Source organism: Quercus robur, chromosome 3 (assembly GCF_932294415.1).
Source record: "Quercus robur chromosome 3, dhQueRobu3.1, whole genome shotgun sequence".
NCBI classification, from domain to species: Eukaryota; Viridiplantae; Streptophyta; class Magnoliopsida; order Fagales; family Fagaceae; genus Quercus; species Quercus robur.
Genome location: NC_065536.1, coordinates 12,263,801 through 12,287,637, shown reverse-complemented (window position 1 = coordinate 12,287,637; position 23,837 = coordinate 12,263,801). Strand labels below are relative to the sequence as shown.

The window sequence follows — 23,837 nt, the reverse complement described above, 5'->3', positions numbered from 1 at the left end:
TGTGAATTGTGCCTGAATAATAGAATTTTGATAGTTCTTACCATTAGAAATTGATATTAGTAGTTAAGGGAATTCAAGAATGGTTTTATATCATTGAGAAGACCTTAAAGTAATCAAATACAGTATTTTGGATACTCTTTTAGCAATTTCATGCATCGATGTATGATTGAGTTTTTGGTTAAGTTTGGAGAATGCTAGAAGTTTGAAAGGAGTTTTTGAGTAGGTACTATTTGAGATTTATGACATTTTCCCTTACTAATATGAAATTGTTAGAAATAAATGTCTTATTTATGAAAAATTATTATATTTCTTGTAAAATTTTAATATTTTATGCACTTGAGATTTTGGATTTTTCTTTTCGTTGTTACTTTGGAGATTGTTCGAGCAATTGAATTTAGTTTGATGTGATAGTTCTTTGAGGATAGTTACTACTCTATCAAAAGGCGTTGAATGCCTCTATAGTGACAACTTTATAAGTGTGGCTACTTTCACGTGCCTAGTCCACTCATTAGGTTAGAGTGTGACAACAAAATTGCTAAGTGCCCAAAAAACATCCTAATAAAATTATAGTTATTCAATTTATGAGTTACATGTCCCTTACTTTAATTAGTGATACTTTAGTTATAATGTACAAACTAAACATCTTCAATTTAGTTTACACTCTTATTTCCTGTTTATAATCTAACTCATTGTTGTTAATTTTCAATGAATTGCAGTTGTACTGAATTCGAATTTATCCAAGGAATTGTCGAAGAGGTATCAAATTCAAAATTATATCGTATGCCATTATTTGTTGCTAAATATCCAGTGGGAATAAATTCTCGAGCAGAGGCCATAGAATTACTTTTAGATATAGAATCAATTGATGTTCGCATGGTAGGGATCTATGGCCTTGGTGGAGTCGGTAAAACCACAATCGCAAAAGCTATTTATAATAGGATTTTTTATCTCTTTGATAGAAGAAGCTTTCTAGAGAACATTAGAGAGAAGTCAAAGACAGATGAAGGCATAATCCAACTGCAAGAGACACTTCTTTTTGATATCTTAGGGAATAAGAATTTGAAGGTGGGCAGCATATCTAGAGGGATCAACATGATAAACGAAAGTCTTTGTGGCAAAAGGGTTCTTGTAATTCTTGATGGTGTGGATGAATTAGACCAAATAGAAAACTTGCTTGGAAGATGTGATTGGTTTGCTTCTGGAAGTAGAATTATTATAACAACAAGAGATAAACACTTGCTAGATACTTTTGGAAATGGTCTTTCAACCTATGAGGTAAAGGGCTTAAATGAACATGAAGCTTTTGAACTCTTTAATCAATATGCTTTCAAGAGAAACGAACCCAAGGAAGATTATTTGGAACTTGCAAACCAAGTAATACATAATGCCAAAGGCCTTCCATTAGCTTTAACAATAATGGGTGCTGATTTGCATGGAAGAAAAATACCCGAATGGAAAAATTCATTATATAAGTATGAAAATTTTCCAAATAAAGATATTCAAAAAATATTGAAAATAAGTTATGAAGGATTAGACGAAACTGAAAGGGATATTTTCCTCGATATTGCGTGTTTCTTCAATGGACATTACATGGATTATGTTGTGGATATACTGGAAACCTGTGATTTATACCCAGTATCTGGTATTCCAAAACTTATTGATAAGTGTCTTGTGACTATTGATCAATACAATAAATTGTCAATGCACGACTTGCTACAACAAATGGGTAGGGAAATTGTTCGACAAGAATCACCACGGAAGCCCAAAAAACGTAGCAGGCTATGGTTTTATAAGGATGGTCGTGACCTACTAATTGAAAATGAGGTATTATCTGTTTTGATTCACTTTCTCCATTTTCTTCACATGGTAGATGTAGTCAATTTCTTCTCCATATTTTTCCTTTTAATAATTTTTTTTTTAATTCTATTGTGTAATGTGATTCACTTGTTGCTTTGTCCAACTAGGGGTCAGATAAAATTCAAGGCATAATGTTGTGCTCACCTAAACCTATGAAGGTGCAGTTAAAGAAGCAATTTCTTAAGATGAAAAATCTCAGATTACTTATAATTCGTAATCTACATAGCTCTGGACACCTTGAATATCTTCCCAATGAATTAAGATTTCTTGATTGGCCTGGATATCCATTTTCTTCATTGCCAACCAATTTTTGTCCTAAGAAATTGGTTGCACTCAACATGTCTGGCAGTCGATTAGAGAAAAAATTCAAGCAGGTATTTTTATTAATAATATTTATAAATTATTACCTTTTAAAACTATATTCTAATATTTTTTTTCTTCTACAGATATTTTCATCCGAAACCTTGAAATATGTGAATTTCAGTTGGTGTAAATACATTAGGAAATTACCTGACCTATCAAAGGCCCCAAACATAAAAGAATTGGATCTTAGGTATTGTACGAATTTAATTGAGGTTCATGACTCTGTCGGGCATCTTGAAAAGCTTGAAGTATGGGAACTCAGCAATTGCACTAAACTTCGAATTCTTCCAAGTTGTCTCATGATGAAATCTCTTGCATCTTTGACTCTTACTGGCTGCTCAAGCCTTAAGAAGCTCCCGGATATTTCTCAAGAAATGAAATGTTTAGGCAAGTTAGCACTGCACTCAAGTGGTATTTGTGAATTTCCTTCATCATTTGGGAATCTCATTGGACTTAAGAGCTTACTCCTCGGAAACCATTTGGTACATCTTCCAAGTAGCATTTATAAATTACAACATATTGAGAGGCTCTCTCTTTATGGAGATGTCATATTTCCAAAGGACCTCGAGAATGAATACTTTCCCAAATATGTTTTTCCGAGCTTGAATTATCTATCTCTTAATTTCTTTAAGATTCACTCGGAAATAGATTTTATATTGACTTCTTTTTGCCCCTTCTCATTGGAAAGTTTATACATCACCGATAGCAATGTTATTACCCTTCCAAAATTCTTTGGCAAATTTGAGAGATTGCATATGCTTTTCATTGAAAGGTGCAATGAACTTCAGGAAATTCGAAGGCTTCCACAAAGTATAATAAAAGTACTTACATCAAACTGCTACTCGCTGAATTCACAATCATCAAGCAAATTATTCCTTCAGGTTTCTCTCTCTCCCCCTCTGTCTCTCTCTTAAAGTTATCAAGAAACCAATTTTGTTACCTTCACAAATACATGACTAGATTTGCTAAGTTGTAATTCCTTGAATTTGCTAATTCAATGCAGTTTGGAGAAATTTTAGGACTTCCACCAAATATATCATGTTTAGGTGTCAGAAGCGACATATCAATGGATCCACAGTTATCTAGAAGAATATCCCAAGGAGATGATGAATATGAAATTATACTACCTGGACATGACATTCCAAATTGGTTCAACCATCAAAGTGTCGAAAAATCCATATCATTCTGGATTGGTCCAGAATTTCCCACATTTGGTCTATGTCTTGCTTTTGGAATGGAGGATGATTATAGTGATTATTGTTATCGTGTTGACATTTCCATCAATGGTAGTAGACGAACATTCAAAAGAGGAATCTTATTCAAAAATAGCTTTGACCATCTTTGGTTTTTCTGTAGACCTCAAAGCTCATTGCAAAAGCAATTTCAAGACTTGAAGCTAGGCTATCGAAACCAAGTTGAGCTGTCTTGTGAAATATTTTTCCCACCTTTTGCACCCAAAAAATCTACTCCTTTTGTTAAAAGGATGGGAGTCCATGTAGAATGCAGCTGTTCTCCTCCTCCTCCTCAGAATTCTAGTATCTTCCATGACAACTATAAAGAGGTCCAACCTAGAGGCCGCCGAATTTCAAAGAGAATTGTGCACCAACAGCTCAAACTGTCTCATCTCCAAGGTCCAAGTTTCATCCTACGCAGACTATTGTGCCATACTCTGTGCCCAACTCGGAGTACTTCTCGTCAACTATTACTAAAAGCACGAAAACTCAGCAACAATAATCGCAAGAGAAAGAGGGCTTTAGTAGCAAGGAGCTGCATATGTTTGTGTGGAGCTCAAGCCAGTTGCCAGTGTCCAAAGGAGGTGTGTTGCACATATTCAACAGGATTGGCTTCAGTGTGTTCAATGAATTTGGACAGTCCAACCAGGGATATCAGAACAGCTTGATCAAAATTTGAATGAGGAAATATGTCAAGGTACTTTTACGATATTTTTTGAAATATTTCTTTTCTGCATCGTTTTGTTCAATTTTTTTTGTGTGTCTAATGTAAAGGTATGTCTCCTGTAGTTGTATTATTTCATTTGCATATTCAGATGTCTTTGTCACTTCTCTATCTCTCCCCTAATCTCTAAATGACAAAGTTTAGCTACAATATTGGTTGAGCCTAAAACTACAACCTTACTCAATATCATTAACATTACTACATATTTCAAAAATCTAACCGCTAGATTGCATGTTCTTTACACTCTTAATACACGTGTCAAATTTTGTGTCAATCGGGTATTATTTACTATATGATCTATAAGATTATATTTTATGTATAATATTAAACTACAAAAACTTGCAATTTAAACAAGTTATTGATGATATAACTATTAATCTTTAATTTTCTAGAAATTTTGTAAGCATGGAGAATATAAGAAGAAAATGTGACCCAATGGTGGATTTGTAAAAATTCACCTCCAAGAAAAAGATATTGAGTAAGGTTGTAGCCTTAAGATACAACCAATTTTGTAGCTAAACTTTGTCCATCTCTAAATATGATGTGTACCCAATTTTTTATTGGTTGCTTCAAGGAACCAAAACCTTTTAATTGATATATGGACTACAAGGGAGTCCAAACTCCAAACCTGCTTTATTATTCATCATAAAGCCATATAAATGGTGACTTTATAAGATAAAGATTACATTTAAATTCAAAATAAATCTAATCCAACAAGCTATTAATAAAACTAATCCTAATCCAAACTAATCTAATTGATCCTAATCTAAACTAAAACAGGCACATAATCAAATATGGAAGGGCATTAATGCAAAGGAAAAGCAGAATGAAAGAAAGTCATCATTTGATTTGTTGCAATATGCATTGCCTGTGAAATCTTGCTAACAAAAAAGGAACATAGTAACAGAAAAAGTGTCTTGTGCCAGTCTCAAGAGGAACACCTGGATCATTTATTCCTCACATGTCTATCTACAAAAGTAATGTGGCTAGGTTCAAGTATCAATCTCAGATCAGATATTTTGCAGCCTAGTTCTATCCATCACTGGCTTGAACATTGGCTGCAGAACATAAAGGCAGTATAAAAACCTAAACCCCAGCTTTGACAGCACCATTGCTATGACTCTGTGGACAATATGGAAATGCAGAAACCAACCCCTATTTGAAGGTAAGGTACCAAACCCTCATGAAATACTAAATGGCTTGTAACATTTTGATTGACAGGTACAGCAGAGAGCCTACATCAACAGGGAAGACAGGAATCACTTAGTGACTCAATACCAATCTAAAATGACCATTGACCAAGAAGATCCAGCAAGACCAGCAGATTCTTCTACTGACAGAAGGCCATAGCAGGAAAAAGCTGGAACGAGGAGGAATAGCATACTTAGCATAATACAGGGAGGACAAAGAGGTGTTTACTTTAAAGGGTGTCATTCCAGTAAAGACCCAAATCCAAAGCACTCAACAATGCTGGCTGCCAGGGAAGCTATTCACCAAGCAAAAGCTCAAGGTTTCACTAGTATGATAATCCTGACCAAGGACAAGCAGGTAAGTGAAATAATAGCAGGAAAACCAACTCGTGAACTGGAAAGATTCAATACTATCGGAAGACATGAAACAATGGAACTCTGTAGGCTTATACACAATAAGTTTTTTGGTTAATGAATTGATCCTAGCAACAGCTAAAGCTGGGCTGATCGGGCCTCTGTATTTTGTAGACCATTAGTATTTGGAGCCTTAGTATAGTCCAGATTTCCTTTTGTGCTATCGGAGAAAAAAATTTCTAGGGACACGCCTATTTCACCTCCAAATCCACAGCATACTCAGTGTCAGCTTGTGATTGCTACACCCAAATGTATATTTTCACCAAGTATTAGTGTCGTTCCCATGTGTAAGAGTTGTAATCTAACCACAAATTGACACCCAAACATGTCACGAAAATGAGTATGAATTTAGGTTCCAGTACGCAGGATATAAAGTGGGAGATGCGTATTAGTATTTTCAATTTTGAGTTAATGAATCATGAGTTGTATTAGTACACATCTCTCACTTTATATTTAAGCCTAAGAATGCCCTACTTGCTATTTATTTCAACATCATAGAGAACCAAGTTACATTTTCTTCAATAACCCAGGTCCAATTTTTTTTTTTCTTTTTTCTTTTTGAGAAACGTCTAATCTTACCCATCCACCCTTGTGCCTATAATCTCTTTCATATATAAATGATTAAAAATAAAATGTACCTTATTTTTTACTTTCTAAGAATATGAGTTACATAATTTATTTTAGAGGACAATGTGTCAATAACCACTTAACTTGGAAATTTCATTCAGAGGGCACAAATCTTTAAAAAAAAAAGACCTAGTCAACATCTAAATATTCGTCACCTCCTTTTGGCAACAAATACTAATTAGTTTAATTATTACTTACTCATTTGAAAACAAGTTAATTAATTATATTTATCAAAAAATTATATTAATAAATTATAATTATTAATTATAATTTTTTCAATCATTTTATAAAATAGAACAGCATGGCTTAGTTGCTTTCCTGTTATATTTATCTATTTTATTTTTTTTTTTTTGCTATTTCTATCATGTTTTTGTACATTTAAGGAGTATCATGGATTGGATATCAAAAAAAAAAAAAAAAAAAAAAGGAGTATCATGGATTGAAGAGTAACATATCATAGCCAAATTGATTGAAGTGGACCAAATTAGACTGAATTGGACCGAAATGGACTGAGGTGAACCAAATGGACCAAAATGCTATATTAATATGGCTCAATAAAAGCGTAGCAACAATAAATGTTACACTTCAACTTTTAGATATTATATAGATTCATAAATGAGTTACATATTGTAAAAAATCATCTTCACAAGTGTGTGGAGATTTGTAAGATGTATAACAATGGTCAAGCTTGTTTTATTTTAGAGGGTAGAGTGTCAATAACCTCTTAACTTGGAAATTTCATTGCGAGGGCACAAATCTTTTGAAAAAACGACCTAGTCAGCATTTAAATATTTGTGTAAGCTCCAATTAACTTAACTCGTAAAGTCTACTATAGTCAAATAAGAGATCTGGTGTTCGATATCCGCCTACATCAAAACTAATTAATGTCTTGGTTTGATAATAAAAAACAATTATCAGGAGCAGATTTCATTAGTTAAAACTATCTCTAAAAAGAAACTTTTATATATATATATATATATATATATATATAAAACACACACACAGCAACTATTTGGCCACAAATACTGATTAGTAATAATTACTTACTCATTTGAAAGCAGGTTAATTCATTATATTTATAATTATTATTTATAAAAATATATATTAATTAATTATCTGATGTATAATTTTGAGTACCTCTAGCAGTTGGGTTTATCACAACTTTTTGGTACCTATCAAAGTGTTTGAAATTTGTCGGAAGTTCTTTAAAATTCCTTCACTATATTATTGTAAGACATAAAAGAAGGTTGCTACGAAATTTAAGAAAATTATCAGGTTTATTTTAGGAGTGCATTTGGAAACAGCATATTTGCATAGTGTTTATAAAATGATATAGTTTTTGATAACTTTTACTATATTAAATGTGTAATAAAAGAAAAAACCTAAAAGCGAATTCATTTCAAAATAATATCTAAAAGTTAGATTATTTGGCCAAAATAAAAACAGAGGCAAAAGACAAATAAGTTGGGGCCAAAACACACTCCAAATAAACATTCTTTGGTACAAGGAAAACTTTTGGACCATTTGTTGATGCTAATGGCTGCCGTTGTCCATAGTTTAGAGGATAAAGAAAAACAAAGGATTTAAAAAAAAAAATGGTAAATATAAACACAGTAGGGAAACTCTAATAATGACTAGTTTGAAAAGCCAACCAAGGCATGTTCAGATGAGCATGAAGGTACAGGCAAGTGACTGCAATTAATAATGGTATATATGTGACAAACGAGTTAATACATAGATATTTTCATATTACAAGTGGACAAGGATAATTCTGATATAAATCATAAAAAAATTAGGTGGTCAATGCAAAAAGAATCATCTAATCTATGCAGTGGAAAAAAAATTAATTAAAAAAATTAATCCGACCTATAACCTCTACCTATCTTCAATTTGCAGCCTACTCAATCCTTCCATTCTTCCTCTTTAGCTGCAATCCTAGTTTACCAAGCAGATACCCAAGAGGTAGCAGCTGCATCCTCTCACATTAGTTGGCATTTATCGACATACTCTATCAGTCATATCTCAGACAATTCACCCAGAAAACTTGGCAATTATTAAGCTAACGGCCATAAAAAGAATATACAAACCAACAAGACAAAACCCCCAAAACCTAGGCACCCAGAATCTGTACCAAATAATCACCAGTAGAGACCCCATCAAGCTCAGTAACAGGAAGAGAAATGCAGACACAATTCCCAAATGAAAATGGAGCTCAAAAGCATTTGGATAAACATCGGCAGTTTGTATCACCAAAGCTGTTCCAAGCCCAACAAGCATGTTAAACATTGGCCCAGCAAAGCAGCCAGCCATGGCCATTGCAGGCTGACCAGCTTTGGCAACTGCCACATCGGCAACTAGATCCCCCACTGAATTTCCCCATGCAAGTACTGTGAGCCCAAGAAGTGCTGGTGGCAATTCAAGAAGTGATCCAAGTGCTTCAAGGCAGTTCAGCAATTCCCCAGCAATAGTGGATATCCAGAACACACTCATGACAAATGCTATGAGCAGCACAGGTATCTGCTCAGTTTTTGGGGGCTCTTTTTCTATTATAAAGTGAAGCACTGCAAGCGAGAAGCTAGCAAATAGTATTATAAACCAGAGAGGGAAATGGGTTTGTGGAAGAAGAAAAACAATTGGATGATCAAATGGCATTAATGAATTGCAAGCATATAAAAAGCTAGGGGGCAAAGAACAATATTGGCTGATGCATAGAACCTGCTCCATTCTGAAGGTGTGGTTTGAGGAATAGTGAGCTTTAATAGAAACATGACAGGAAGTTCCCATGCTTTTGAGATCTGCATATACAATTTAAATAAAAAAATAAGTAAATACAAATTGAAGAAATCTACTTCCAATTGATTCCTGTAAAATAAAACAATTTGAAATTGAACATACACTTTCATGGTATCTCCCAATTCAAGGAGAGTTGAAGAGAAGTAATAATAATGCCTACAGTTCTACTTTTCTAGTTCCAAATTGCTAGTATTTTCTTTTATCACTTTTTTGCTTCTTTCATTCAGGGATTTTAGGGTGGCATTTTCGGTAGACTGTTGGTGTTTCTTTGTTGACCTTCATCTCATTGATCTAGTCTATACATCATCACAAGTTCATGTACACATATATCAAAAGCAGGCATGCAACTAAATTAGTACCAAAGAAAAGGTAAGCTAGGTTACTGATCAGAAGACCCCAATCACATTTCAAGACCAATATGTTGAACAAGCACATAGAAACCATTTCTTCAATTTTATTCAACTAGTACACCTTACTCTATCAGCTCTCTTAAATAGGCATTTAGCTTCGTTGATCATTATTGACATACACATTACACAAAAATCCAAGAGTCATTAATGTATTTAGCTTATTGATAATTATCAACATTTAACAGAATGTCATTCTACACTTCCAACAGACGGTACACAAAAAATACAATAGCAATCAATAGTTTCCATTGGATCAACATCAATGCAGATTAATATTGCTCCATGATCCAGTTTACGAGACAGCTACCCACCTGTAATATTACTAGTATCAATAATTTTAAGTATTAACACCCCTTCCATCTACCCAATCAAGTTTGGTATATCTAGGACATCAGCATACACCTTTCTAAAAAACTCCTTACAGCTGTATTCTTTCCTCAGAGCCTGCCTAATATTCTAACATCAAGCAAAAAATCCTAGCTATAAAACACTTATTCTTCTTTACCCCATCTATAAAACTAGCTTTTACAATTTATATTACACACCAGATACCTTAACCATATGTTATGTCAATCCATAAGTAAAACAACACTGCATTTTCTATATGACCCTTATATATAGAACACCCAAAATTCTACAGTATGATTCATACTTTGGCTCAAGAGAATTACAAATGCTCTCCTATATGTTCTGATATAATGGTGTAGAATTTGGTTCAGATAATCAATCCCGATACATATATCATTGTAATTTGTTATTTATGCATATGTAATTATATATGTATGTATACACACGTGTAATCGTTGCGAGTGAGAGACTAAAAGATTCAGATCATTTTCAATCATTTGTATATCAAGTGAACAAGCTGTTAAACAGTTCTTTCTCTATTTTAATAGTATTGCAAGATTACATATACAGAAATAAATTGCTTATTGCACTCAAGCTGCTAAAAAGAGGAGAAAAATGAAACGACTACCCTGAAGAGGTTTCCTAATGGAACTATGGAAGCAACGTGCTAAACAGTGGCATAAGTGAACAAATTATAAAATTAACAACCAAAAAACAAAAACAAAAACAAAAATCCAATTCAAGTTCAAGTCTTTTCTTATGGATACAAGAAATGCCTATAACATGAATAATATAAAACACAATTGGCATCAACTTTGTCATCATGTAGCTATATAGAGTATAAAATCCGATCTAATTCCCCAAAACCACTTTCCAATTGACACATAATTACTAAATTAAGCTCATTCTCATGGCAAATAAACCAGTACACACATAGTACACCAAAAACAAACATAAACTTTAAAAGCATTCCAACAAAATAACAAAGTCTCATCTCAAACGTACCATTCCAAGAGCTCGACAGAACCCGAACCTCGGCTTCACTTCCTCCAAATTCCTCGAAACCTCTCCGATCTCGCAGTCTTGTTCAACCAAAACCTTCTCCACCTCACCTTCCCCAACCAAACCCACCTCAGCCCCGATCTTCCTCCTCCCTCCACCCAATCCAAAATCCATCCAAAACACAATCCCAACAAAAAACACATAAAACCCAACAAACCCGACAGCCTGCCACAGAAAAATCTCGGCACTAAGATACACATAGAACAAGAACAATGCCGCCACCAAGTAAAACAACACGTCCCTCACAAAAGTCACAGGGTTCAACGAAAAGGGTGCGGCGTAGATTGCCACGAAACCAACAACAAAAGCAGAGACAAAAGTCCCCGCAGAGAGTATTGCTCCGAACCCAGTTCGGTACTGGCCTCCTCGGACCGCGGCGACCGATGCGAAGACATCAGGGGCGCCATTGCCTAAGGCCAAAAGAGTAACAGCACCAATAGTGGGAGAGAGATTCAGTTGGTTAGTTAGTTTGGTAGTTACAATGGAGAAGTGGTCTTGATATCTGTGTAAATATCATTTCTTTGTGTGCAAACACGGATATTACTGCCTCCTTTTGAAGTTTGAGATTTAATTTGGTGTTGTTCAGTGGAGAATTTTGGGGGTTTCTTGATGTTTCACTGTTTTTGGAATCTTGGGTTTGGTAATATTAAGCTTAAAGTTTTTTTTTTTTTTTTTTTTTTTTTTTTTTTTGAATTTGGGTGTTGGGTTGTGCTGTAGTCTTTGGTGAACTTTCAACTTCCACAACAGGATGATGATTTTGATTATTATTGGAATAGTAGTCAGGATGAGAGCAGAGGTAGCCAAGGTAGGCTTTTTAGTTCTTAACTTTAATTTTATTACTATTATTTTTTACTTGAAATCGCAATGACCTGTTTGATTGATGCTTGTGATTGCAATTTTAGTGTGCAAATTATGCACTTTATGTATGTATGGACTATTGGTTTAGAGGGGTGTGCACTTATGTATGTATGTTTGCCTGCATTGTGGTTTATTGCTGGTTACACAAACAGGTGGAGTGAATGTGAAACACAGTAACGGGGTTATGCGTGAAAGAGAATTGGGTTTGTTGAAGAAAAGGAGGCAGGGTGAAAATTAGGGGTGGCAAAATCTGACACGACCCGTAAACCCGACACGACTAACCCGTTTATAAACAGGTCATGGGTCAAGGCTAAATGGGTTCGGGTCATATTCGGGTCGACACGGCTGACCCGTTTAATAAATGGATCGTGTTCGGGTTCACACATGTGAACCCGTCTTGACCCGTTTAACCCGTTTAAATAATAAAGGCATTAAATTTTGTTATTATTGCTTAATTTTTTTGTTGTAATTATATGTTTATTGCTATATTTATGGCCGTAATTGTATTTTAATTTTAGATATATAAAAATTAATAATAGATTATTTAGGTCATATATGACCTATTAATCAAACAGGTTATTAAATAGGTTATTTGTATTAACTTTTATATGACTTATTAATTAAACAGGTTAAACGTGTCGGGTTGGGTCAACCTGTTTAATAAACAGGTCGGGTTAGGGTTGAGAATTCTTGACACGTTTACTAAACAGATCGGGTTCGGATCAACTCATATAGCAGAGTACTTATGGCTCGACACGACACGAACCCGACCCGCGAACACGAATTGACACCCCTAGTGAAAATAGTAAGGACGAGGAGGATAGTTATTACGGGACACGCATAACGGAGGAGAGATATCGATCAATGCTTGGAGAAGGAGAACACATTCAGAAGTACAACTCATATACTTGTGTGTGTATGTTAATATCCGTGTTTGCACACAAAGAAATGATAAAGACGTGAATATGCGTAAATATATATTATGAAACATAAACATACAAACATTTATATTGGCGAGAATATAAAAACACACACATGTATTCCATCAATATGTAGTGTGTTTATATTTTTATCAATATAAACACGCAACAACATATATATATATATATATATATATATATATATTGAGGGTAATATATAAACACATAAACGTAAGTATATTAACGCAAATAGCTAGACACATAAATCTATAGCTCAATGGAATCGAGACACATAAATGTGTCCTTTTTTTTTTTTTTTGGCTGAATAACATAAATGTGTTCGTTGACCGAATTGAAAATACACAAACATATACACATACTTACCTATGTGTTTACATATAAACGGGTATGTTGATGAGATAAAAAAAATTGATGGAATTCGTTCCGAAAAAAAAAAAATGATGGAATTCAAAATATCAGGATATACCCTTTGGCGGATCCTCAAGTTCGTCAAACAAAAATGGCCTAACCCCACACGAGACCCTAACCACTAGTCAAAGACAAAGTATTAATTTTCGGGCATTACATGTTCCTTGTAGTTTTTCTAGTATTATGCAACAGTATGAGGTCTGTCTTTCTCTAGATCATATTATGGAATATTTTATGTTTATATATGAATGGAATCATGCTATATGTTTCAGTTTTTAGCCATTATAATATGCCTTCAAAATTATTAGAAATTATGTCCATTAGTACAAAATCCATATTTTTAGAAAGCTCATGAAAATATTTATTTTAAAATTAACTTTGTATAAGCAAGTTATATCCACGTGAGAATATTTTGTTTATCATGCAATCATGCATACTATTAAATCTTCCATGTCATTCCTCCCTTACCGAGCAAGTTGATTGCTTAGATTTGTAGGATATTCTTTAGTGCAGCCAAGAGTCTTAACATGGAGAAGCAGTATTTTGTATATGGAGTTAGTAGTAGCTATTTGATGGTTTGATGTATATGAGATAGAAGGGTTGTATTTGCATAGATAGTCTTCCACTGTATCTAATGTTATTATGTCCCATGATGTTATGTTTTGTTTAAATAGCTTATAGATGCTCTAATGAATTCCAGTAGGTGGATAAGTTACCCATATTTTGTTAAAGAGTGTGTTATAATATTAGAAGTTTCCAACTATGAAATGGCAAGAAATTTAAGTTGTTAACATGTTAATTTAGTTAAGTTTATTGATAACTCCATAGTAAGTTAATGCAACAGCATCAAGTAAAGCAAAGGATGAAGAGAGAGAAAAAAAAATTTAATGATCCTTTCAATTGTTTTGTGTTAATATCATGCACAAGTTTGGTATTAGCATGTTGGTCCATCTCAGATCGGGGTGTGAAAAAATGATACTGAACCTATAAAGGTAGTTTTATTCAAAATTACAAAATTGGTTGGGTCAAAAAAACCCATCCAGTTTACAAAAAAACACTGTTGGGTTTTACTCGGTTTTACCCGTTAAATTGCATAAGTGATCCAATTAAACAATTAGACCAGTTTAGGTATTGGTTCATTGCCCTACCCATCTGATTGGCCATGCCAGGTTTAACAACTTAATAAGAGCATCTCCAACAGGGCTGGCCATCTCCAAATTTTGGAAAGAAAAGCCACTGTTCACACAAAAACAGCCCTCCAACAGCCTCTCTATCTCCAAAAAAAATTTTAGATTTGCTACAGTAGCTCTCCAGGCCTGGAGAGTACTGTAGCAATCACTGTAGCTTTTGCAAAGATTATTTCTCATTAAACTAATACCGGTTGAATTAAAAAATAATTCTTTCTCTCTCATTCCTTTTCTCTTTCGTTCTTCACTCTCTCGTGCTTCTCTATCTCAACAGTAACATACCACAATCAAAACAAAAACACAAAACCCAATCGAAAGATTTGAAACACAAAAACAATATTTCTCATAAGCCTAATGAAATCTGAGCAATAAAATAAAACTAATCAAACCAAAAAAAATAAAAAAATGTAGAATGCCGATCTGTGTAGAACGCCAATCTCCACTTCTCTGCCGGTGATCTATGTGTGTATGAGAGAGAATTTGTTTGTGTGAGATAGAGGGAGAGAAATTTGTGTGTTTGTGTAAGAGAAAGAGAAAGAAAGAAAAAGAAACACAGAGGGAGAAGTGGAGATATGCTCTTGTTCTGGAGGCTACCACACAAGTGATCCGGAATGATCTAGAAAAAGAAAAAGAAAAAGAAGGGTAGGTGGAGATAGTGGGATACGTGTGTGGTGGAGGAAAAACCAAGAGAAAAAAATAAATAAATAAATAAAAGGGAACGTGTGGATGAAAGGAAGGAAAAGAATAAGAAATAACCACTTAGAAATTATATCGCAATATTTTCACAATAAATTTTAAGTAATTAGTTAATATTGGTGAGTAAAAATATAATTTCAGTGGTGGATTCAAATTAGAACTAGTAATAACTTTTCACATAAGATTTTGATGTGATTCTTGTGAAAGTATTGCGAAAAATGTTGTAAATATAATACTTTTCATTGAAAAATATAATTGTTGGTAATGAATATAGAAAGAATAAATGATGATAAAAAAAGAATAAAGAATGAATGAAGATATAATATTTAAATGAAATAGAGAATGTGATAGAGAGTCTGTTGAAAAGTGTATTTGAAAAAGCTGATAACTAAAAATTAAATGTCACTGTTCATTCTTTAAACAAGCAAAAATTAGACAAAAATTTAGAGACTACTGGAGATACTCTAACAAATGCATCAATCAAAAGACGACTTACCCTTTGACGTGACTTGCAGACCTGGGTTGCATTGACTTGATGTTGCTAACCTTATATGCACTGACACGGGTTGCACAGGTTGACTTAATATTGCTAGCTTCACTGGTTAAGCTGAAGCTGTCGGTTTGGTCTCCATTAGTTGACTTGCTGAGCATTGATTTTTTGAACCTGTTCCTTATTACTTGGTACTTACAACTTTCCTTCTTGTTTCTATGTTTAGTTTCAAACCTGGCCTTATCAGAATAGTGAGCTATACATAATATTATAGTCAGGGGCGGAGCCAAGAATTTTTGTTTGGGGGACCAAATTGCAACACTAATATATTTATCAAGACAACCTCATACACACACATAAATGCATATGCTTTTTTTTTTTGTTATATACACACTTTTTTATTTGATAAGTTATATATATATATATATATATATATATATATATACACACACCCAACAAAAAAAGAGCTTAATATTTTCAATCAAAATTATGTTTGATGGCTATTTTTCATAAAATTAATAAAATACATTTTCACAATTTTCATAGGGAAATTCTTAAAAAGTTTCATTTTCTATAAAAATTATCAAATTTTATACTAATGTAAGTAAAATTATTCAATTGAACTAATGTAATTTTCAAAAACAAGAATGATCCAAAACTTGGAGGAACAAATTAGGCTCCAAACATATTTAAAACTATTTTGCTTTCACTCATTATGTGACAACTAAAGAAACATTTCATGTGTAGTTTTAGTGATAATAATTTTTTAATGAATCAATGACTTGTTAATAGCTACATAACAGGTTGAAAAAGATAAATTCAAACGTGTTTGGTGCTAAACTTTTTCAAATATTTAACAGATTTAAAAGCATATTTTACAATAAAAAATAGAATTGCGAAAAATAAAGTTGTCTCTATAACTATTAGACCAGTTATTTTTTTTAAAGCATCATTGGATTAATTCAAATACTTAGGGGGGGAACTCTTATTTTTGTAGACTAAATTTTGAAAACATTAAAATAATTATATATATATATATATATATATATATTTAAAAAAATTTCAAATTTTGGGCCCCCAATTTTGAAAACATTAAAATAATTATATATATATTTAAAAAAATTTCAAATTTTGGGCCCCCCTTCAACATGGCTCCGCCCATGATTATGGTTTGTTTTTAATACAATATTCTGAATTGTTAATCTTTTTCCACTATTGGGTACTTCATATTTCTTTCCTTAGCTACTACGTCATTTCCTTGCACAATGGAACTTTCTCTTACTTGCATTCCTACTCCTTATAAGAACTAGTATGAAGTAGTCGATATTTCTTTACTATGCCATAGCTCTGTTTTTTTTTTTTTTTTTTTTGTGATTCCTGCCTTTCATTCTTTCTTGCTGTTGGTGGGTTGGTGAATATACGCTCTTTTAGCCTTACAGTTTTTGGTGATTCTAGAAATATTTAATCCACATCTGTTGGGTGCTTGAACTTTTTTACATGTGATTTGTTTTGTTCTTTGTTTGTGGAGATGATTGAAAATCTCCATCTTTGGGGTGTTTCTAGTAATATAATTTGCTTATGATATCTAAGCTATTCTATGATTTCTACTCTACTTTTGTTGGCAATTGTAAATTCGAAAAATCTTGGCATTTGGTTAAGGTATGTATAATTAGAATGCTCCTTTCAATGGATTTATTTTCGGCTTTTCACTTTAATGTGCTATTAAGGTTTGTTGACTTTTTTATTTGGTAAGTGTTAGGGTTTTAGGCTCCGCTTGGGAGGAGAGAATGGAATAGAATGGAAAGGAATGAAAAGAATCATTTTAGAATATTATTCCCTTCCCTTGTTTGGAAGTTTTAATGGAGGGAATGGAAAGCTCATTCCCTTGTTTGGGAGTTTAAGTAAGAGGGAATGGAATGGGTAGGAGAGAACACTCATTCCTCTCTATTCCCTTAAAACCTCAAATTTTCATTCCCCCCGAAATTGGGAGGAATGGGAGGGAATGGAATTAAATTTAATGATTTTTTTGCTAAAACTCCCAAAATACCCCTGTATATTCAATTCTTTATTTTAAAATAGGGGTCTAATAGTAATATTGTCATAAAATGATTTCATTCCATTCCATTCCTTCCATGTTACTCCCAAACAAGATTACTTACATTCCATTCATTTTCATTCCTTTTCATTCCTTTATTCTAAAACATCCAATCAAGGTTACTTAATTCCATTCCATTCCATTCTTTTCCATTCCTTTCCCTTACTTAAATACATTCCATTCCATTCCATTCTTTTCCATTCTCTTATGATCATTCCATTCCATTCCATTCCCTTCCCTTATGAACTCCCAAGCGGATAACCAGATTAATCAATTTTAACCAATTACTTAATTAGTCCAATTATGCAATAGATCTCAATTGGTAAACATCATTACATGAAACAAAATAGATTACAAAGAGACAAACGAATTACAAAGAAACAAACGATGGTCCTAGGGAAACTGAATGGAACAAATCGTCAACTTTGGAAGGATTTAACCTTACAATCCTAAGGTAATGAAAAGCCTCTAGAATAGAATGAAAGTTTATACAATAGATTTGACCCTAAATCTACTACTACTTTATGTTATACTTACCAATGTGACTACACACAATTCAAGTTTCACTAACTCCTCTATTCTAGATCTTGTTGCACGTGAATGTTCACTCATGACTATAAGAAACCACTTGAAGATTTAGATCAACAACTTTGAGGTAAAGTTGATTGCAACAACTTCGCTTTAATCACTATATCTTTGGTTGCAAGATCTGTTCACAATAACACTGCTCTCAAAAAGTTTTGAAAAATGTGCTCTAGGGTTGCTTTTATACTTGTCTTGTAAGCCACAAAACCCTGAACCAAACGACTGGGTAGAAAGTAGATTAGATTCAATTCTACACAAATCTCGATCGGTCGAGATTCAACTTCGATCAAAACCAAGACTTACTAGGATTCTAAGAGTTTAACCAATACATCTTGAACCTTGACTTGTCGTGCACTTGAACATGTCTTCATTACCAACACAAGACTTACAATGATTCTAAGAGTTTACACAAGGTCACAATTTGCCAATCAAGTCCTACGGACCTAATAGTAAGTATGTTAAATGGTTTAAAAAAAAAAAAAAAATCAACTTTTGAGCTTTTGGTGAATCTAAAAAATCTGAATGAAAAATTATTTCTCTTTGAGCCTTTCTTTTGGTGGATTTTTCTTAGTTTATATTAATTGGTTTTTGATTGTGAGTTGTTGGTTTTGCTTGTAGAAATTGAAAATTCAAATAGTGTAAAAACACCCTTGAACGTTTAGACCCCCAATTTACAAATTAACCAATTCAAGCTTTATGTCAAACAACTAGTGTGTGGAAAATGAACAAAAGCTATAATATAGAATTGGAAAAACTATCTAAGCTAAATTAAAATCACAACCCACAGCAGATAATAAAAGGCAAAGATAAAAGGGAAGGAAGATGCAAACACAAAGACAACACGCGATGTGTTATCGAAGAGGAAACCGGAGCCGTCGGCGTAAAACCTCTCCGCCGCCCTCCAAGCGGTAAACAATCCACTAGAAAATGTAGTTGGGATACATGGACAGTAATAGACCCTCCAAGCCTAATCTACCCAGTGCACCTAAGCCCTCCAAGCTTCTTGCTCCAACGAGGTTGCGCTGAACCTTTTTCTTTTCTACTTTCCCGAATTCCGCTACTTGACCATAACATCAACCAATGTAGATTGGTTCCTTCCTAACTGCTTCCTAGAACACTAAACAACTCTTTCACAGTAGTGAATATGGTGAGAACAAGATTTTGGTAAAATGCCTCTTAAGGGTTTGACAATGGAGAGGAAGAGAGTTGAGGAATTTGAAGAGACTCTAATGTATAGATTGTAGGTGAATCAATCTTGTTTTACTCTAGGGTTTCTCTCTCAAAATTCTCTTTGGAAGCTCTCTTTCATTTGTGGGTATAAGGGGTATTTACACTGAGGTGAGAGGAGAATGTGAAACGTCAGGTTTTTTTTTCAAAACAAGGGTGGCTCGCAGCTTGGCCTCGCGACTTGACTGAGTCACGAGATCCAGTCGCGAGATAACTGTATGGCCAGTTGTCCTGTTTTGTCCTATAGTGCTCCAGCTAGCATGACTGTTCACCTTCTGGCATGCTTGACACATGTGCTGCATCTCTGAGTAACCCTCGCGACTGGACCTTCCACTCGAGAACAAGTCGCCAAAATTGACCCGTGAACTCGTGACTGAGGCCTGTGACTTAACTTACCCGCGACTGAGTCGCCAAAATAGGGCAAAAATGAATTTTTGAAATTTTCAGATTTTAAGAACAAAATACTTTCCAAAAACATCTAAAGCACTCAAAAATCTTTTTGTGCTTGAATCAACAAAGATTGAGCATGTGAAAACACATTTTATCAAGTACAATCACACAAATGAATATGGTATTTATTGAACATAAACTTGTGTGTTGTGTATGGATATCAACAAAGAGATAGTCCTTAGTCTAATGTGAAATTTCAATGATCAATTCAACCAAGGAATACACAATTAGCACTAGATCAATTATAGAAGAATGCATATATGACATCCCACAAGACTTGATAACATAATTTGGAGCTTTACATTTAACTCCACTTTCAATCATACCATTTGATCTTTTTGAGACAATCACCTCTCATTGTGAGAGTGATGTTTGATATTACACTTTGATGAGATAGCCTTTGGCTGTTTGAATAAACATTCACTTTAATCTATGGTCGCTTTCCCTTTTTCCTAGTCGAATACTAGTATGTACGACAGGCTTTTGCAGCTCAATATCTCTTTTCATTTGGAGATTTACATTTGGTGAGCTCTTTTTAGCAAAAACAAAAATAAAGAGTGGGAAGATATATAGTCACAAGTCTATGCATGTCTCAAGATCAACATAATCATTCACTAATCATTCATGACAAGTTTGAAGATCTATTTACTACAATCACATAAATTTCAAGATTTCTCTCACAGTGATAAGAGTGCAAAGAAACAAGCTACGCTCGAAAATGCACAAAGCCATTAGCACAAAGGTACAAGGCAAAACAAGTTTTGAAACAAAACTCAACAATGTCAATCAAACTTTTTGATTTTCTATTTTTATGTGATTTTTTGGATTTTTTGACACAAGAAGAAAAAGATTGATAAAAAACAAAAAGAAAACCAAAAGTATGCACAATATAGACAAACAAACAACCATCAACATAAACACCAAGCAAACAATCAAACACCGTCACAAAGCATAGGAAGTATTAATGCATGGACATGTTGTAATGCTTATGCATGAGTACCATTTTTCACCTACACGTCACTTGTGTTTGGGGTGATTTCCTTATAGGATTGGGTACGAGAGTTAGGACTTTCAAACCTTCATGTGAAGCTTTCCAAGCAGTTGGTGAATGCACCAATCATCTTCATCACATTCATCATTCTGGGATAACCGTTTTGATCTCTTGATGGTTTACCAGCCCAATTTCTCCTATCATTTCTAGGTCCTTGTTGCCTTTGAGGAGTTGCACTATTCATTGCTCTCAGCTTTTGACAATTTGGTCGAGTATGCCCTTGAAGTCCGCAATGATGACACACATAATTTGATCTAGGACCTCTTTGTGGTCGTGGACGAGACTTGGCTCGGGATTCAGACCTGCCCACAGATTGATTACGTGAATTCAACAACCGTTCATTCCCCACATTCCTCTTCTCCTCTATCTTAGGCTTCTCAGCAGTAGGGACAACATCAGCTGATTCTTTGGCCTTGATAAACTTCACTTCTTTAGTGACATTTCCAGATGAGTTACTTCCTCCGGTATATCCCAATCCGAATTTGTCTAAAAAGCTCTTTTGAGATGAAATAACATCATCTAACTTTTTGGTGGTGACCCTCTCTATTTTAGCATTCGCTTGTACAACCTCTTGCTCAAGAAATCTTACTTTTGTGTAAGCTTCTGACAGCTCACCATTCAGTGTTTCTATCTCACATTTGGCCTCCCTATATCGGATTAGGAGACTCTTATAGTCCTCCTCTGCCTTCTTCATTTTTCTCATCGCTGCCTTGGCCACCCTTGTGTACTCCCCCGACTTCTCCAGGAGTGAGTTATAATTCTCTTGAAGATTGGCTGTACTTTCATCTTCTTCAACATCTGATTCTTCATCACTATGTTCTCCAAGGTCTCGTTCAAGCAGATTCAACTCGTCTGAAGACTCAACATGGGCAATAGTCATAAAGGCTAAATAGTTCCCCTCTCCATCACAGCTTTCTTCAGAATCTGAGTCGGATGAATCCGAGTCACTCAATGTCGTGGCATACACTTTGCCTTTCAATTTCAAATAATTCGGACATTCTTTCTTAAAGTGTCTATGTCCATTGCATTCGAAACAAGTGACACCTTGTGTAGATTGGGATTCTTTTCCATTTTTCTTTTTGAATTCCCTTTTTTCCCTTCCTGAACTTTGGAATTTTCCTTTATCACCAAATTTGCCATTATTCTTGAATTTCAAGAATTTTTGGGAATTTTTTACAAGGTATGCAACATCTTTGTCAACCACATCTTCTCCCGATGAGTCATGGTCTTCCACCTTCTTATTAATGGTCTTAAGAGCAAGAGATTTACTTTTCCGTTGATTGGGCAGCGATATTTCATAAGTCTGAAGAGAACCAACTAGCTCCTGAACTTTGATGTCATCAAGGTCTTTACTCTCTTCAATCGCTGTCACTTTGGCACGAAAACTTTCTGGCAATGGTCGAAGGATCTTCCTAACAATTTTAGAATCCTCCGTTTTCTCTCCCAAATTAAACTTGCTTACAATCACCTCATTCAGCTTGCTATGGAAAGAGTCAAAAGACTCATCCTCACTCATTTTTAACTCCTCAAACCGAGTGGTTAGCATCTGCAGCTTGGTGCCTTTTACTTTCTTTGTGCCTTCGTAAATGGTCTCCAATATCTCTCATGCTTCTTTGGCAACGGTAACGTGAGAGATCCTATGAAATTCATCTGGAGACACACCACAGAAAATAGCATTGAGTGCTTTACTGTTAGCATTAGATGTAGCGAGTGCTGCCTTATCCCATGTGGATTTGGCTGCCTCAGGTCTGATCCAACCAATCTCAACAGTATCCCAAACAGATTCATCAATGAAACATAGAAATGCTCTCATGCGAACCTTCCAAAAAGCATAATTACTACCTTCAAAATATGGAGGTACATTTAGGGATTGAGACCGATTCATCTCAATAGGGAGTCAAGGATCACACAATGGTAATGAAACCACTAGAAGTGTACCCGCTCTGATACCAATTGAAAATTCAAATAGTGTAAAAACACTCTTAAACGTTTAGACCCTCAACTTACAAATTAACCAATTCAAGCTTTATGTTAAACAACTAGTGTGCAGAAAATGAACAAAAACTATAATATAAAATTGGAAAAACTATTTAAGCCAAATTAAAATCACAACCCACAGCAGATAATAAAAGGCAAAGATAAAAGGGAAGAAAGATGCAAACACAAAGACAATACGCGATGTGTTATCGAAGAGGAAACCGAAACCGTCGACATAAAACCTCTCCGCCGCCCTCCAAGCGGTAAACAATCCACTAGAAAATGTAGTTGGGATACATGGACAGCAATAGACCCTCCAAGCCTAATCTACCCAGTGCACCTAAGCCCTCTAAGCTTCTTGCTCTAACGAGGTTGCGTCAAACCTTTTTCTTTTCTACCTTCCCGGATTCCGCTACTTGACCATAGCATCAACCAATGTAGATTGGTTCCTTCCTAACTGCTTCCCAAAACACCAAACAGCCTTCTCACAGTAGTGAATATGGTGAGAACAAGGTTTTGGTAAAATGCCTCTCAAGGGTTTGACAATGAAGAGGAAGAAAGTTGAGGAATTTGAAGAGACTCTAATGTATAAATTATAGGTGAATCAATCTTGTTTTACTCTAGGGTTTCTCTCTCAAAATTCTCTCTGGAAGCTCTCTTTCATTTGTGGGTATAAAGGGTATTTATACTGAGGGGAGAGGAGAATGTGAAACGTCAGGTTTTTTTTTCAAAACAGGGGTGGCTCGCGGCTTGGGCTCGCGACTTGACTGAGTCGCGAGATCCAGTCGCAAGATAACCATATGGCCAGTTGTCCTGTTTTGTCCTGTAGTGCTCCAGCTAGCATGACTGTTC

General features: G+C 34.5%; 4 protein-coding genes and 1 pseudogene across 10 annotated transcripts in view; 3 read left to right on the top strand and 2 right to left on the bottom strand.

Annotated features, from left to right (window-relative positions):
• The window catches only part of LOC126717086 (disease resistance protein RPV1-like), an 84,078-nt gene that overhangs the window by 9,112 nt on the left and 51,129 nt on the right, over window positions 1–23,837 (top strand). The window contains exons 2-5 of the mRNA XM_050418302.1: window positions 717–1,824; window positions 1,965–2,231; window positions 2,304–3,101; window positions 3,224–3,851. Of these exons, the coding sequence (XP_050274259.1) occupies window positions 717–1,824; window positions 1,965–2,231; window positions 2,304–3,101; window positions 3,224–3,851 (2,801 nt within the window). The remainder of the gene's footprint in view (window positions 1–716; window positions 1,825–1,964; window positions 2,232–2,303; window positions 3,102–3,223; window positions 3,852–23,837) is intronic.
• LOC126719260 (accelerated cell death 11-like) overlaps window positions 1–23,837 on the bottom strand; it is a 72,538-nt gene that overhangs the window by 32,119 nt on the left and 16,582 nt on the right. The window lies entirely within an intron of this gene.
• Window positions 1–23,837, top strand: part of LOC126717091 (cysteine synthase-like) — an 80,622-nt gene that overhangs the window by 46,355 nt on the left and 10,430 nt on the right. The gene's annotated exons all lie outside the window — the stretch shown is intronic.
• LOC126717088 (cysteine synthase-like) overlaps window positions 1–23,837 on the top strand; it is an 80,296-nt gene that overhangs the window by 46,356 nt on the left and 10,103 nt on the right. The gene's annotated exons all lie outside the window — the stretch shown is intronic.
• LOC126717093 (cation/calcium exchanger 5-like) lies at window positions 8,081–11,709 on the bottom strand (annotated as a pseudogene).